The 15,115-nt window shown below is 39.9% G+C and overlaps 1 protein-coding gene across 1 annotated transcript in view; it reads left to right on the forward strand.

The window, feature by feature from the left end:
* syt7a (synaptotagmin VIIa) overlaps positions 1-15,115 on the forward strand; it is a 715,758-nt gene that overhangs the window by 326,593 nt on the left and 374,050 nt on the right. Inside the window, exon 3 of the mRNA XM_041196517.1 lies at positions 10,172-10,275. Within this exon, the coding sequence (XP_041052451.1) occupies positions 10,172-10,275 (104 nt within the window). The remainder of the gene's footprint in view (positions 1-10,171; positions 10,276-15,115) is intronic.

Below are 15,115 nucleotides of genomic sequence, written 5' to 3' on the forward strand. Positions count from 1 at the left end.
CATGACCCTTCAACAGAACTGATCTTTCTTTACAAGGAGAGGGAAATATAAGCTGGTTTGGGGTGGGGGGGGGGGGGGGGGGGGGGGGTGGAAAGAAGTGGAGGGGGGGGGTGTTAGGATAGGAGAAGATCATCATAAGATGTCACAGACAAAAGAACACAGGTGTTGAAGTTGGTGATATTATCTAAACGAATGTGCTAATTAAGAATGGATGGTAGGGCACTCAAGGTATAGCTCTGGTGGGGGTGGGGGAGCATAAAAGATTTAAAAATAATGGAAATAGGTGGGAAAAGAAAAATCTATATAAATTATTGGAAAAAACAAAAGGAAGGGGGAAGAAACAGAAAGGGGGTGGGGATGGAGGAGGGAGCTCAAGACCTAAAGTTGTTGAATTCAATATTCAGTCTGGAAGGCTGTAAAGTGCCTAGTCGGAAGATGAGGTGCTGTTCCTCCAATTTCCATTGAGCTTCACTGGAACAATGCAGCAAGCCAAGGACAGACATGTGGGCAAGAGAGCAGGGTGGAGTGTTAAAATGGCAAGCGACAGGGAGGTTTGGGTCATTCTTGCGGACAGACCGCAGGTGTTCTGCAAAGCGGTTGCCCAGTTTACGTTTGGTCTCTCCAATGTAGAGGAGACCACTTTGGGAGCAACGAATACAGTAGAGGAAATGCAAGTGAACTGCTGCTTCACTTGAAAGGAGTGTTTGGGGCCTTGGACGGTGAGGAGAGAGGAAGTGAAGGGGCAGGTGTTACATCTTTTGCGTGGGCATGGGGAGGTGCCATAGGTGGGGGTTGAGGAGTAGGGGGTGATGGAGGAGTGGACCAGGGTGTCCCGGAGGGAATGATCCCTACGGAATGCCGATAGGGGGGGGTGAAGGGAAGATGTGTTTGGTGGTGGCATCATGCTGGAGTTGGCAGAAATGGCGGAGGATGATCCTTCGAATGCGGAGGCTGGTGGGGTGATAAGTGAGGACAAGGGGGACCCTATGATGTTTCTGGGAGGGAGGAGAAGGCGTGAGGGCAGATGCGCGGGAGATGGGCCGGACACGGTTGAGGGCCCTGTCAACGACCGTGGGTGGAAAACCTCGGTTAAGGAAGAAGGAGGACATGTCAGAGGAACTGTTTTTGAAGGTAGCATCATCGGAACAGATGCGACGGAGGTGAAGGAACTGAGAGAATGGGATGGAGTCCTTACAGGAAGCAGGGTGTTTACCGAGCTGTAGTCGAGGTAGCTGTGGGAGTCGGTAGGCTTGTAATGGATGTTGATGGACAGTCTATCACCAGAGATTGAGACAGAAAGGTCAAGGAAGGGAAGTGTCAGAGATGGACCACGTGAAAATGATGGAGTGGTGGAGATTGGAAGCAAAATTAATAAATTTTTCCAAGTCTTGACGAGGGCATGAAGCAGCAGCGAAGTAATCATCGATGTACCGGAGAAAGAGTTGTGGAAGGCAGCCGGAGTAGGACTGGAACAAGGAATGTTCCACATAACCCATAAAGAGACAGGCATAGCTGGGGCTCATGCGGGTAAAATTATTCTCTGGCCAAATTGATGTTTGAAGTCTGAATAAATATCTCTAATAACATTCTTAAAATTGTAATGTTAGGAATGCAAGTACAGTTTCTTGTTGGCAGTTGTGGGTGATGGTATTATGTGTCATTGGGAGGAAGACATATCTACTGAGAATTGTAGGGTGTATTTCCATGTCACATACTTCAGAAGCTAATTATCCAAGAAGCCAGCTCAATACTCAATATCTATGCAACTGCAAGTTCACACTTGCCTCCACTGCTAACTATTCTTTTGAAATGTCTTAGGAAAAACACTTCTAGTCTAGATTCAAAAATACTGCAGGTGTTGGAAATCTGAAATAAAAATGGAAAATGCTGGAAAACTCGGTTCTGGCAGTATCTGTCGAGAGAGAAAAAGAGTTAATGTTTCGAGTCCAATTTGCCTCTTCTTTGGAACCCTGAAGGGCTTATGTGTATTTACACCGCAGAAACCAGCAAACAAGCCTCTGTCCTTCCTCATAGCAGTGAGTCATGTGTGTCAGGAGAAATGTCAATAGAAATAAATTTTTCTCAGGACATTTGCCTCTGTGTCACATCACAATATGTACACTCTGCTCCTATGCTCCAGTTGAAGCTGCTAACAAACATCTTTTATGAACATAGATACAAAAAATGACAGGCAGAAAAAAGATCTACTAGTCCATCCAGCCAGTCCTATGAAATGCTGTACATATTGTCCTGATTCCAGTCACTTAAATCATGGGAGTGAAAGTGATAAAGTTAGTGCTGCAGGCTCAGGTGAAAGAAGAGGTCATTTGCAGGATATCATGCTTTGACAAATCATTTGCCCTAATTATTGGCAGCTTCTGTTTGTCTTGTAATTAGATACAGTTTATATTCAACATGCATTAATTCATAGTGTAAGTTCATGTAGGAAAATGGGCCGACTGGTGAAGCACTGAAAGACTATTGCAGTCATAGAACCATTCTTCAACATGACTTGTGCCGTCAGGAAAACAGGGAAGCAAACCGGAGGGAAAATAAACAACAGCTTAAAAGCATCAGTATTGTATGTAGCCTTCAACAAAAGGTTAGCAGTTTAAGGTTTTTTTAAACTTTGCACATACAGAATTCAACTGCCCTGTTCTAAAGCAAGTTGTAGTTCATGGCAGTTTCAAAACTGTTGATTGAAAAGTTGAAGACACACTCTTGGAACACCGTCCTTGAAAGTCCTCTGTCGTATGTGAGACAGGCACATCACTAATTAGTCCTTGTTGTCCACAATACTTCCATCACCCAAATGAAGGAGATGTCTTTCAGCACGATCAAGATTGAATGAAATCAGCTTGTGTTAGCTAGAACTTGCAGCTGTGCTGACACTTTATTACTTCCTGTGGTTGCATAAATTAATTCAATACCGTTTGTGTAATTGTTTCACAATTTCCTCAGCTTTGCCCTATAACCACTATAGTATTGCCAATCATGGGAGGGTTGGGGCAAGGGGGAGAGGATGGGAGGTCCAGTACAAACTTGACTAACTCTGCTGCCACTCCTGTTAGGCAGATCATCGGCTGTCCCTCGATTCGATGCCTATTCAGTGTCACAAGTTTCTGCTATGGATCTTCATGTGACTGAACAGGACAATTCTTGACCCACAGATCTTTGGCACGTGGGGCAAGATATTCCATGAGATAATGGTGTCCAGAGTGCAGAATTTGCTTCCTTTTCTCCCCCCTTCTGCCATTCTGCCTCATCATTAAGACATTGTGACTGAAAGTGTGATGTAGCTTAATGGACAAGTTGTTGCTATTTTGAATAATGGTAGCAAGCAGTCATTAATGTTAATGCTGCTGCGATTCAAGGAAAGCTTCAGAGTATCTTTGAATTGTTTTCTTTTCTTTCCCCTGGAACATTGGCCACTTGAGAATTGAGAAAACGGGACCTGGTAGGGAAGATGCCTTTCAGCCATCCGGACACAGTAGCCAGACCATCAAAATTAATTTTGTAGGAGTTTTGCTGGGATGCTTGTGGAGCTGGCTTCAAGAAGGACACTTACATTCATTCAGCGGTCCTCCCATTAAATCCAGAGGATGCAGTGGAGACATTGCTGATGGAATTTCTCTCACACTGTTATGTGTTGCTGATGCACAGTCCAGCTCTCACTGCCGTGCAGGCACGTGGTGACAACAGCTGCTCTGTATACCAGCACTCTTTTTGACTTGTAGAGGTCTTTGTTGTCAAACACTCACTGTTGCAGTTTGTAGGAGGCTGAGCTGATGCAGCTGATCGAGTGTGGGATAACCTAGTCACTGGGATTAGACACTGAGAGATGTGGCTGCCAAGGTATGGGAAGTGCTTAACATATCCCAGGATCTCTCCTTCAACATATATGGAAGGTGGAATATAGGCTGACCAGGTAAGGGTTGATATGAGTTTCGTTTTGGCAACATTCAAGGACAGGTCGAGCTTCTTGTGTGCATAATTGAAGAAGTCAAGAGTTGTTTGCAAATTTGGTCAATGGCATTGTAGCCATCCACAAACTGTAGATCACATATGTCTATGGTAGTAATTTTAGTTTTGGCATGGAGGTGACTAAGGTTAAAGAGCTTTCCTTCTAGAATTTTTTTTTAATACTGACACCAGATGGCAGTTGATCTTTGAAGTGAATAGTCACTGTCAGGCAGATTGTAAATAGAATAGGGGCTATCACACAGCCTTGCATGACCCTGTTCTGGATTTTGATGATGTCTGTTTCTGAACTTCCACTCAAGATTGTTGCAGTCATATCATCATGAAGCAATTGCAGGATTGTGATGAAGTTGCTTGGATATCCAAATCTTTGGGTTACAATCTACAGAACTTTGTGCTTTACTGAGTCAAATACTTTGGTCAGGTCAATGAATGCAATGAAGAGTTTGTGGTGTTGTTCTCGACATTATCCTTGGATTTGATTGGCAATAAAGACCATGTCAGATGTTCATCTGAAAGGTCTAAAACCACAGTTATATCTCAGGGAGGATTTCCTCAGCTACAGGAAGTAGGCAATTCAGGAGATTCCTTATTGGGATTTCCTCTGCTATGGATACGAGGGAAATACCTCAATAGTTTCCATAGCATCATTTATCTCCCTTCTTGAACATATTTAAAACTCTCTCATTTCTGATGTTGGGCAAGAGTTCTTTTTCCTCCCAAATCTGTAGGATGAATGCATGAGTCCGTAAATGAGTAAAAGCCCACCAAATTTGAAGACTTCAGCTAGAAAACCATCGGGGCTGCAAGCATTGTTATTTTTCATCAGTTTGATTGTTTAGGCAGATTACCTATCAATGGTGGTTTGCCACAGGGTACTGGAGAGTATCAACTGTCACTGTAGATTCACCATTGAGGTGTTATTGAAAATGTTCTTTCCATTGTTAACATGTGGCATTGTCATCCTTAAGAAGAGAAATAGCATCCTGTGAGGGAAGGGGATTTTGTCTGTAGACCTATAAACTTTTGTCTATAGATGGCCCTGGTATATGACATCAAAAAAGCTTCACATGTCATGACAGTTAGCATATTGTTGGACCTCTTTGGATTTCTCTTCACACCACGTGCCTCTTACCTTATGGATTTGCCTTTGGGCATCGGCCTCGAGTTGTTGGAATACTGCCCTCTTGACTAGCGCCTTTGGTTATTCTGCTTGGCAATGAGGGCAGCTCATTTTTGTTCTAGATCACATGTTTCAGCATTGTTTTCATCAAACCAGTCCCAGTGATGACGATGCTCAAAATCAATACTCTGGGAATCTAGTGCAGCTGACTGTTTGTTCCCACTGTTCTAGAATTGGGTTGGATGTGTGAAGATTTACCAGATTGGTTGAGAGTTGCATTTGAAATTCCTGTCTTTGGTCAGGCTGCATCAGGGCTGAGAAATTGATCATCTTCCTCTTGGACTTTTGGGCCTTGTGATTTTGTGCTGTTAACTGTATGTTCATCAACAATTAATTCAACACTATACATGTAATTGTTTCTTAATTCCCTCATCTTTGCCCCATAACCATTATAGTATTTCCAGTCATGGGGGAAGGATGGAAGATCCAGTAAAACCTTGACGAACACTGCTGCCATTTCTGTTAGGTGAACAATGGGTATACCTAAAAAATCAGTGAAATGGAGGTAATATCAGTTGTTATCAGCATACATGTGAAATCTAATGATGGTGCCGAAGGCCAGCATGTAGATAAAAAATAGGAGGAAGGCTAAGGTTAAACCCTTGGAGGATACCAGATTAAAGATGGGTGGAAGCTTGAGTGGAGCATAAATGCTGGCAAGCAATGGTTAGGCCAAATGGCCTGTGTTTTTGCCATCTTACTTATGTAACCATTTGTAAACACTGGTTGGCAAGCCATTATTGCAGGACAGGCTAGCATATGAGAACCCAGCCAACTACAAAATATTTGTGTGTCTGTATTGCAGCACATTGATGCTCCAGCATCCACTGTCACAGAGTTGTAGAATGTGAGTTTATGAGCGCAGTATATATTTTGGCAAGCTCCCTATTTCAGCAGTTCCTTGAGGGATAGTTGTTGCATGATGAAAACCAAAGAATGACTTATTGAAGGGGTTGTACTGGTCAGCTAAGGACTAGATGAATAACAATATCAATAACGAATGGTAGCTAGTTGCCTGGTCTGGCTCTGGCCCAGAAAAAAACAGAGATGGAGAGAGAACTGTTGGCAATTGCTAAGGTTCATTAGGCTCTTCTCTTCTATAGTATTCTGATCAAGTTGCAGCATGAAAACACTAAAATTTAATTAACTAACTCTGCTTTTAATTCATTAACACTATCACACTCTATTAAAAAGATGCACTTTGAAGATCATAATACATCAAGCTAGTCCTTGTTTTTTCCAAAGGTGTACAAAACCTTGTCCCTCCTTATCTGCAAATTATCATTAGTTTAATGGTACTTAGATAATAATTAATGTAATCAATTTTAATCTTGTATCTTCTTGAGTTACTTCTATCTAGTTTGCCTGACAGTAAATTATTAAATTGAGTAGCTAGGGCTATGCTGTTATATTGGCAATCTTCCAGCCATCTGGTACAAATTCCAAATCCAAAGAAGTTTAAAACTTTGTAGTTAATGTTTCTGCTTTTTCTTCCTGGACTTTCTGGTGTATATGCCTTTAGAAAACAGGTTCCCTTTTGTCTTTGATTTCATTAACTTTATCCATATTACTTCCTTTTCTTACAGTTTTCCTTTGAGATTGCTCAACCTCCTGTTCTATCCTTTCACAAGATTACTAGATAATTGAAGCTTACGAGGCCTTTTAGGTCATTTTAATTCACCCACCCAGAGAGATCCTACAGCCCCTCACTGAAGCCCTTCAGATAATTAAAGTCATCTATTAATTTAATTATTTTCCTAATTTGTCAACATATATCCCCCTTTGTCCTTCCACTGTTTGTTGGTCTATAAAACAATTCCTAATTTTTTTAAACCCTCCTTTCTTTTTCTCAAACCCAAAAGCAAATAGATTGAAATTTTCACAATCTTTTCTGACATCCCTATTCTCAAGAGTGGTCCATTGTTCTTTTATATTCTATTCCTCCTGAATACATGATATGTTTAGCTTCCATTCCTATCTTAGTTTAAGCCTAATCTCTGTTACAATCCCTGTAGGGAACAAAAACTTTTAAGAGGAGTTATAAGCTTCAGTGACCAGCTCAAAGGATCACAAATTTTAAGACTTTTACAAACTAAAATCAACCTTGACTAATCATTACTTAGTAAGCAACTAATGCACTAAACTGCAGAAAATGTAACCCTTAGTAACTACTTAACACAACTGAAAGCCCTACATCATGTTTATAAATTACGCAATCTCTGGCGACATTTAGTTTTAAGTCCAACTGCTCCTGGCTTTAACAGGATCCCTTCTCCCTGCTTCACCAAGGTGTATCTTCTAGTGTACTTTCAAAGTCCTCTTTACTCAACCCTTTGGGCATATTTGAATGGACTCCACATGGCAAGGTTCTCTCTGGTGATTCTGTGGTCTCTAACTTTTCACAATCCTGTTTCCTTAAACATGGGTTCCACCCTTACCAGCCATTCACTTACAAAAATAGTCATTGTCTTCTGCATGCCATAGCAGCAGCTGTGATTGGTATACTTACCCCAAATCCTTCAGTTTGACTGACCCTGAGAGTCTGTAAATCTGCAGAAGTAAGGTCAGCTGCCCCTTTCTTTGTGTCCAGGTGTTAAAGCTCCCACCTGATTTCGAGTAGTTTCAGTCTGGGTTTTTGTCTCCATAATAAGCAGTCACATGGAGTTTATCTCTGGGAAGAATTAGTAAGAGGTCACATCCCCACTCTACACGATTCATTTTACCTTGAATTAAAGGAGACCATTTAAAACATAACCATCTTATAACATCCAGTGGCCATAACACTCTGTTAATACTTTTATCATATCCAATGATAGCAAGCTGTGCTTTTAACTTGCCAATTTCATTCAGAATATGGTGAGTATTCATATTAAATAAAACTTGAACTTGCCCCGTCTGTCCAACAGTCTTACGCATTTTAATCCTTCCGCATTCCGATTGTTCTTTATTGCGTTCCTGCTTTTTTCTTTTATTTTTCCTACATCTCTTACTTTCTGCTTCTTTATCTTAATTTTCCTTTCCCAATGATAGGTTAATTTAAGTTCTCCCCCACAGCACTAGTTACTCTTCTAACAAGAACAGGCTCAGGTCGAAATCTATTTGTTCTGTACAGCCCACTTTTGTCCAGGAACTGGTCCCAATGTCTCAGGAATCTGAACCTTTTTTTGTTACACCATCTCCTCATGAGTGTCTAAACTATTTCCTTAGTTACATAATTGCTTCTGGTCACCTTAGTATTCCTGTACTGACTGGTTTGTATAGCACTGGGAGTCTTCCTGAGATTCCTACCCTTAAGGTCTTGCCCTTTAATCTATGTCCTATTCTAGGGCCTCAATACATTTTCTGTATAGTTGCAGTTAAAGTCAATGGATCAAACTTGCTAATCAGTTAGTGGGCCAAAGAGCATAATTAGAATATGTGAGGATGACTCTTTAATTGGAGTGTGTAGGCCTATTTTAATAATTGGATAGATGATTGGAGATGGTGGATCATCATTGTTGTGTTTTACTATTTATATTGGTTTTCCTGAGGATTCTTGCAGCTTAATTCCATCACACTTGTGTTTGATAAGATAGAAGTTTTGTTTTTGAACAAAAGTGAAAAGTTGCTGTTCCCCAAGCCACTAGTGCAAAGAGAGTTGTCATCAAAATGTTTTGAGACAGTGAACTTCGAAAATTGTCAAGGATAACTTGATCCAAAACTTACTGTATATACCACAGCACAAACACAGAATAATTTTCATATTTTAATGAACTGATTAACTTTAGCATCAGAAAGATAATCAATAACAGCATCAACTTCTGATGACATCAAGCTGTGCAAAATAACAAGATTTTTTTAAAAATACACTTAGTCCTTGTTATTAAAAATGTAAAATGTCAAAGTCTCATACTTCCCAAAACTGGGGAAAGTGCAATTGTGTGTGCAAAACTGGGGTGACAGTGGTGTAGCAGTAATGTCACTGGACTAGTAATCCAGAAGCCTAGGCTAATGCTCTGGGGATATGGGCTCAAATCCCACTATGTCAGCTAGTGGAACTGAAATTAAAATTAATAAAAATTTGGAATTAAAAGCCAGTCCCAGTAATGGTGATGATGAAATCATCGATTGTTGTGAAAACCCATCTGGTTCACTAATGTCCTTCAGGGAGGGAAATCTGCCGTCCTTACCTGATCTGGCCTACATGTAATTCCAAACCCACAGCAATGTGGTTGTCTCTTAAATGCCCTCTGAAATGACCTAGGAAATCACTCAATTCAAGGGAAATTAGGGATGGGCAACAAATGCTGGCTTTGCCAGCAATGCTCACATCCCATGAAAGAATAAAAAACAAGTTGATAATTAGAATCTGAACAAAAAGGGCCCTTGGATCATTTTGTATCACCCTCCAGAATACCAATTCCTCTTTCTTCCCATTATAGCTTTAAGATGAACTTGAACAGACACATATCCGCCTATTATGCACTTCTAAGTTTTTCATCTTAGATGTGCAACATTTGTGCTTTCTCAATTTTATATTGATACTAAAATGGGCTACATTTTACATTTGACAGCAATGAGTTTCAATCTGAATGATAATACCGGAAGTGGACCTGTGTACTTGACAAGCTACAGCCGTCCTTACCCTATAATCACTGTGTGAAAGATCAAGTGCACAATACATTTATCATTGTTAAATGCTGCATAAGCTGGAAAATATTATCAAAGCAAATACAAATTAAGAGAACAGCAGAAAATAATTAATAGTGTAATATATTTTCATTTAAAAATGTCATCAAATTAGTAATTAACCTACGAGCCAAATGTGCAGAGAATGAAGATGCACGTTACAATGTATAATTGTGTCCACAGGGGAAGAAAAGATCTTAAAGGAAATCTTGAATTAAGTGGGTATCAGTCAGCAGTGGTGTGTGATGTACTGATTTCTTGTATTTACCTGTTCTATAGATTTAGGACATATTTCCTGACTTTTGCACTAATTTGTCCATTTTCCTTGTTTTCCTGCAGATTCATTCGCCCTGGATGTGGCTCTAGTCTCGGCAGCTGTGGTAATTTGTCTTGCTGCAATGGTCGCCATGTGTGGGATCTGCAAATGGTGTCAGCGCAAATTGGTGAGTTAAACTTGTTGTGATGTTTCAATGGCTTAGTGAGCACAAAAAACATACTATACACTGACAATTATCTCCTCTGTAACCTTGTAATGTGCTTCTGGAGAGAAACACTCATTCTTTCCCTCCACACTGTTGCATTTCATTTCAAACAAAATACATGCAGATCAATAAAAATACTTACCTCATTTCTGTTTGTGACAACTGTTGGCTGGAGATATTTCTATATTCCTGATTATTCAAAAATAATAATCTGGTAAGATAGTGGATGAGTAAGACTGTGTAGTAATGTTTTTAAAATCCTGATAAGAATAGGATGTATTCAATTATAAGAATCATTTGAACATGTAAAATATTCACAGGATGAAGGTAGGCCATATGATCAACAAAGCCAGATGAGGCTGATTTCAATCAAAGTAATTATATTCAACCATTCACCTTGGCAGTATTAATGAAGATATATCTTAAAAAAAAGAACTTTACTATGGTTATTCTCGAATATGTTTATTAGTGTGACTCAGTGGATAGCATGCTTGCACTACACTGGTATTTTAACAAATAAGCAAGGCTGATGCTATAATGCAGTACTGAAGAACGGCTGCATTGTTAAAAGCGGTGATTCTTGAATGAGAAACCATTGCAACTCAAAGATTAAAGTAATTATTTTCCTGCCCTGTGCTGGTGCTAAACAAAAGCAGGATCACCAAGATTTCATGTCCCAGGCCTGGCATAGGACCACTCTCTTACAGGGTTTAATGCCAGTGGATAAGGGACAGGAAAACAAGGTAGAACTTCTGGTTTGACATGAGCAACTGCTGGATGTTAATGCATATCAGTAGCCAGCAGAAGATGCAATAGAAATGTACGATTCTGGGGTGTGTAGCTATTATGCAGTGCCCCTAATTTCAATCTGTGACCGGCCTTGGAAGGGTCAATTTGAACCCTCTGATCGGTAGGGTTTTTAGGGCACAGTTCATGTTTACTGGACACCTGTACTGGGAGTACCAAACAAGTAATACAGAATTGTGGTGGGGGACTGGGCATGTTCCTTCCACTTCATTCAAACAACTGTTTGTGTCATCACCAGTAAGGTCAAATTCTGTCTTAACAGGAGTGTACAAAAAATGTTTGGACAGTATGGAGCCATGGACGGAGAATTTGGTTTCTGCTCTTTTTTCGTGATACTTTTACATTGGCAACTGTATATTCCCTGAGGGCAAGGGTCAGGAGAATCCACTGTTGTAGAGTTATATCTACATTAGATTAATTGTGTTTGAAATGATTATTTTAATATATTTCAATATTTAATGTGTAAACCTATTAAATGAGGTATTGATTGAATAAAAATTGGAGACTCAATTTCTAGATTCTTGCTTGACTGTTGTTGTTGAATAATATTATTTGTGGCATTGGTTGACCAATGTCTATGCTACTTCAGTTTCTTTCTTCCTGTACTTGGTTGTGCAATTAACATTATACACCATATTCTAGCTCAGTGCAACAATAATCTCTTCTGCAGACTTGAAAGAGACCATCAATTAACCTTAGTGTTTCATGATTCTGATTTTACTGCCAACTATACCCAATGTCATGAAGACCTACTTTTCATGGCCAATGTTTAATATGTTTATGAGCATTCATTTGGTAAAAGTGCATCTAATCCATAGCAACTAAATTATTATTGTCCATGACAGATCCTCTTAGTCAGAGTAGCTGGTGATCATTTACCAGATGCTGGTTTGATAAGTAATAATTAGCCAACTTGTGAAGGTAGCTATAAAGTCTTGTCAAATGCATTTAAATCTTAGGGCTTTATAATCAACATATTATAACTTTTGTTAGGTTCATTGTATGACTTCAGTTAAGTGTAGCAGACCAAAGAAAAGTCAAAGATTGGATATTTATGAGATTATTAAGTTAATTGTTGCATTGTAATTATTTCGCAACTTGGCAGGTAGAGATAATATATGGATTTATTTGGTATTTTTTCTGCATTTGTTTTTCCTGACCTCTCCCTCTCCTAATGTCCCTCCTTTCCTCTACCAACAATAGTATTACGGTGCTGAAACTGTTCAAATCATAGGCTTCTCAAAGATTGGCATTGGTGGAAGTGTGGAACTGTTTTTTTTATTTGAATCATCCTCTTCTGTGCATTGATTGTGAATTTTAAAATGAAGACATTGCTAGACTGGGAGCCAATGTTGGCCAGCAAGTACAGGGTGACGGACAAACGGTCATACTTGGTTCAAGTTAGGACAGAAGACAGCATATTTTTGGATGGCCTCGAGTTTTATGGAGGGTACAATGTGAGAGGCCAACCAGGAGTGCATTGAAATAGTCAAGTCCAGAGGTACCAGGAGCATGGGTGAGGGTTCAGCAGTAGGTGAGCTGAGGCAAGGACAGAGTTGGGCAATGTTACAGCGGTGCATATAGGTGGTCTTAGAGACAGCACAGAAGTTCAGCTCGGGGCCAGATATGACAAGCTTGCAAACAGTTTGGTTCATATGAGGTAGAGCAGTTGTCACCATACAGATGTATACACTCTAATATGAGTCTCGTTACCTTCAGGAAAGAAGTGGAAACTAGAAAAGGGAGTCTTAAAACTTGGATAGCCAGGTAGTGAAGGACAGAATACTAGTGCTTATAGTCTTTACTCACTTACCAACTTTATGTACATTGCATGTTGTGCATCTCCAACTAACTTTCAGTCTGCTCCTAAAAGCATAGGTGGATCTCCAATGAATACCCACAACCTAAATATAATTCATACTTGATATACCATTAACAGGGAGTATTACTTTTCCAGTACTGTGAATTTATGCAATAATTTACATGCATACAAAAATAATTGATAAGACCATGTCAGAAATTTGATGTTGGGGATATAATGATTTTAATCAGAGATGAACAGGGCTATGCAGATATCTTTAGGCAGCAATACACTATAATGTTTTGTCAATCAGCTGGAGTAAGCTAGCTTATGTTTATCAGTACCATATTATCCTTTCCATCTCCATCACTGAGGCCGCAAGAAGGATCATTGCTGCAGTTTTGTTTCCGTAATCCATTTATCCTCACATTACTGAACAATCTGTTCTGTAACAGAGAATGCAGAAACATATTCTGCCCGTAGGTTAGATTTCAATTCCATTTTAGAGCATCCTTTGCCTTTTACTGTGATTGCAGTAACGACCACATTTTTTTTCTTCATGGAGAATTTGGGTAAATGGCATGAAGCCCTAAAAGCCAATTCTAACTTATTATGTGAATGGCCCCATAATTTGCATATATTTCAGTACTAACAAACTATGAATTTCATATGTCACATTTATTCACTAATTTGGAACAGGATCCCAAACTCCCAGGCCTAAGTAGGAGTCACAAGTGGAATACAAAGTATAAGCGGAGAGTGGAAATTGGCTGCTGTATTTTCCTAACAGCGATTACAATTTGAAAGGCACTCCCTTGATCATGAAGCATTTTGGAACGTCCCGAAAATATGAAAGGCACCTTAGAAAGGCAAGTTCATTCTTTCTTTTTTGGGCTAGATTGCCAAAGCTCACAGACCACATATAGCTCAGAAGCTTACTATGAACACCTTACTGTTAGGTGCTTATCTTCAATCAAGGTGACTACATTTTGCTCTGCATAAATGGCTCTCATGTAAATTGACTACAGTTTGTTTGCTTTAATCCAAGCTTCCCAATGCCTTAGCACTTCATAATCCATGTGTAAATAGTGGTGCAGCTGAAATATTGCATGTCATTTGTCTAAGGTTTGAATAATTTGAAACCAGTTGAATGTATGTCAATCATGGACTCTATGAAGGATAACAAGCCAAGATATATGAGAGAGTTCAAAGTCAAATCTTGTCATCCTGATACTCAGTTGAACAGTAGTTAATTATTTTAACATTTCACAGGATCACAGAATTGTTACAACACAGGGCGGGACCATTCTAATTGTGTCTGCACCAGCTCTCTGAATGAGCAATTCACCTATTGACGTTACCTGTCTTCTCCCCGTAACACTGCACATATTTCCTTTTCAGGTAATAATCCAAATCCCTCTTGAATCCATAAGACCATGACATAGGAGCAGAAATTAGGCCATTTGGCCCGTCGAGTCTGCTCTGCCATTCAATCATGGCTGATAAGTTTCTCAACCACATTCTCCCACCTTCTCCCCATAACCTTTGATCCCCTTACCAGTCAAGAAACTATCTATCTCGGTCTTAAATACACTCAATGACCTGGCCTCCACAGCCTTCTGTGGTAATGAATTCCATAGATTAACCACTCTCTAGCTAAAGAAGTTACTTCTCATCTCTGTTCTAAAAGGTCTTCCATTTACTCGGAGGCTGTGTCCTCGGGTCCTAGTAGCTCCTACTAATGGAAAAATCTTCCCGACATCCACTCTATCCAGGCCTTTAAGTATTCTGTAAGTTTCAATCAGATCCCCCCTCATCCTTCTAAATTCCATTGGGTATAGACCCAGAGTCCTCAAACGTTCCTCATATGTTAAGCCTTTCATTCCTGGGATCATTCTTGTGAACTTCCTCTGGACCCTCTCCAGGGCCAGCACATCCTTCCTGAGATACAGGGCCCAAAATTGCTCTCAATATTCTAAATGTGGTCTGACCAGAGCCTTATAAAGCCTCAGCAGCACATCCCTGCTTTTATATTCTAGTCCTCTCGGAATAAATGCCAACATTGCATTTGCCTTCCTAACTACCAACTCAACCTGCAACTTAACCTTAAGAGAATCCTGGACCAGGACTCCCAAGACCCATTGCATTCCAGATTTCTGAATTCTCTCCCCATTTAGAAAATAGTCCATGCCT

This window comes from Carcharodon carcharias, chromosome 10, assembly GCF_017639515.1.
Source record: "Carcharodon carcharias isolate sCarCar2 chromosome 10, sCarCar2.pri, whole genome shotgun sequence".
Classification (NCBI taxonomy): domain Eukaryota; kingdom Metazoa; phylum Chordata; class Chondrichthyes; order Lamniformes; family Lamnidae; genus Carcharodon; species Carcharodon carcharias.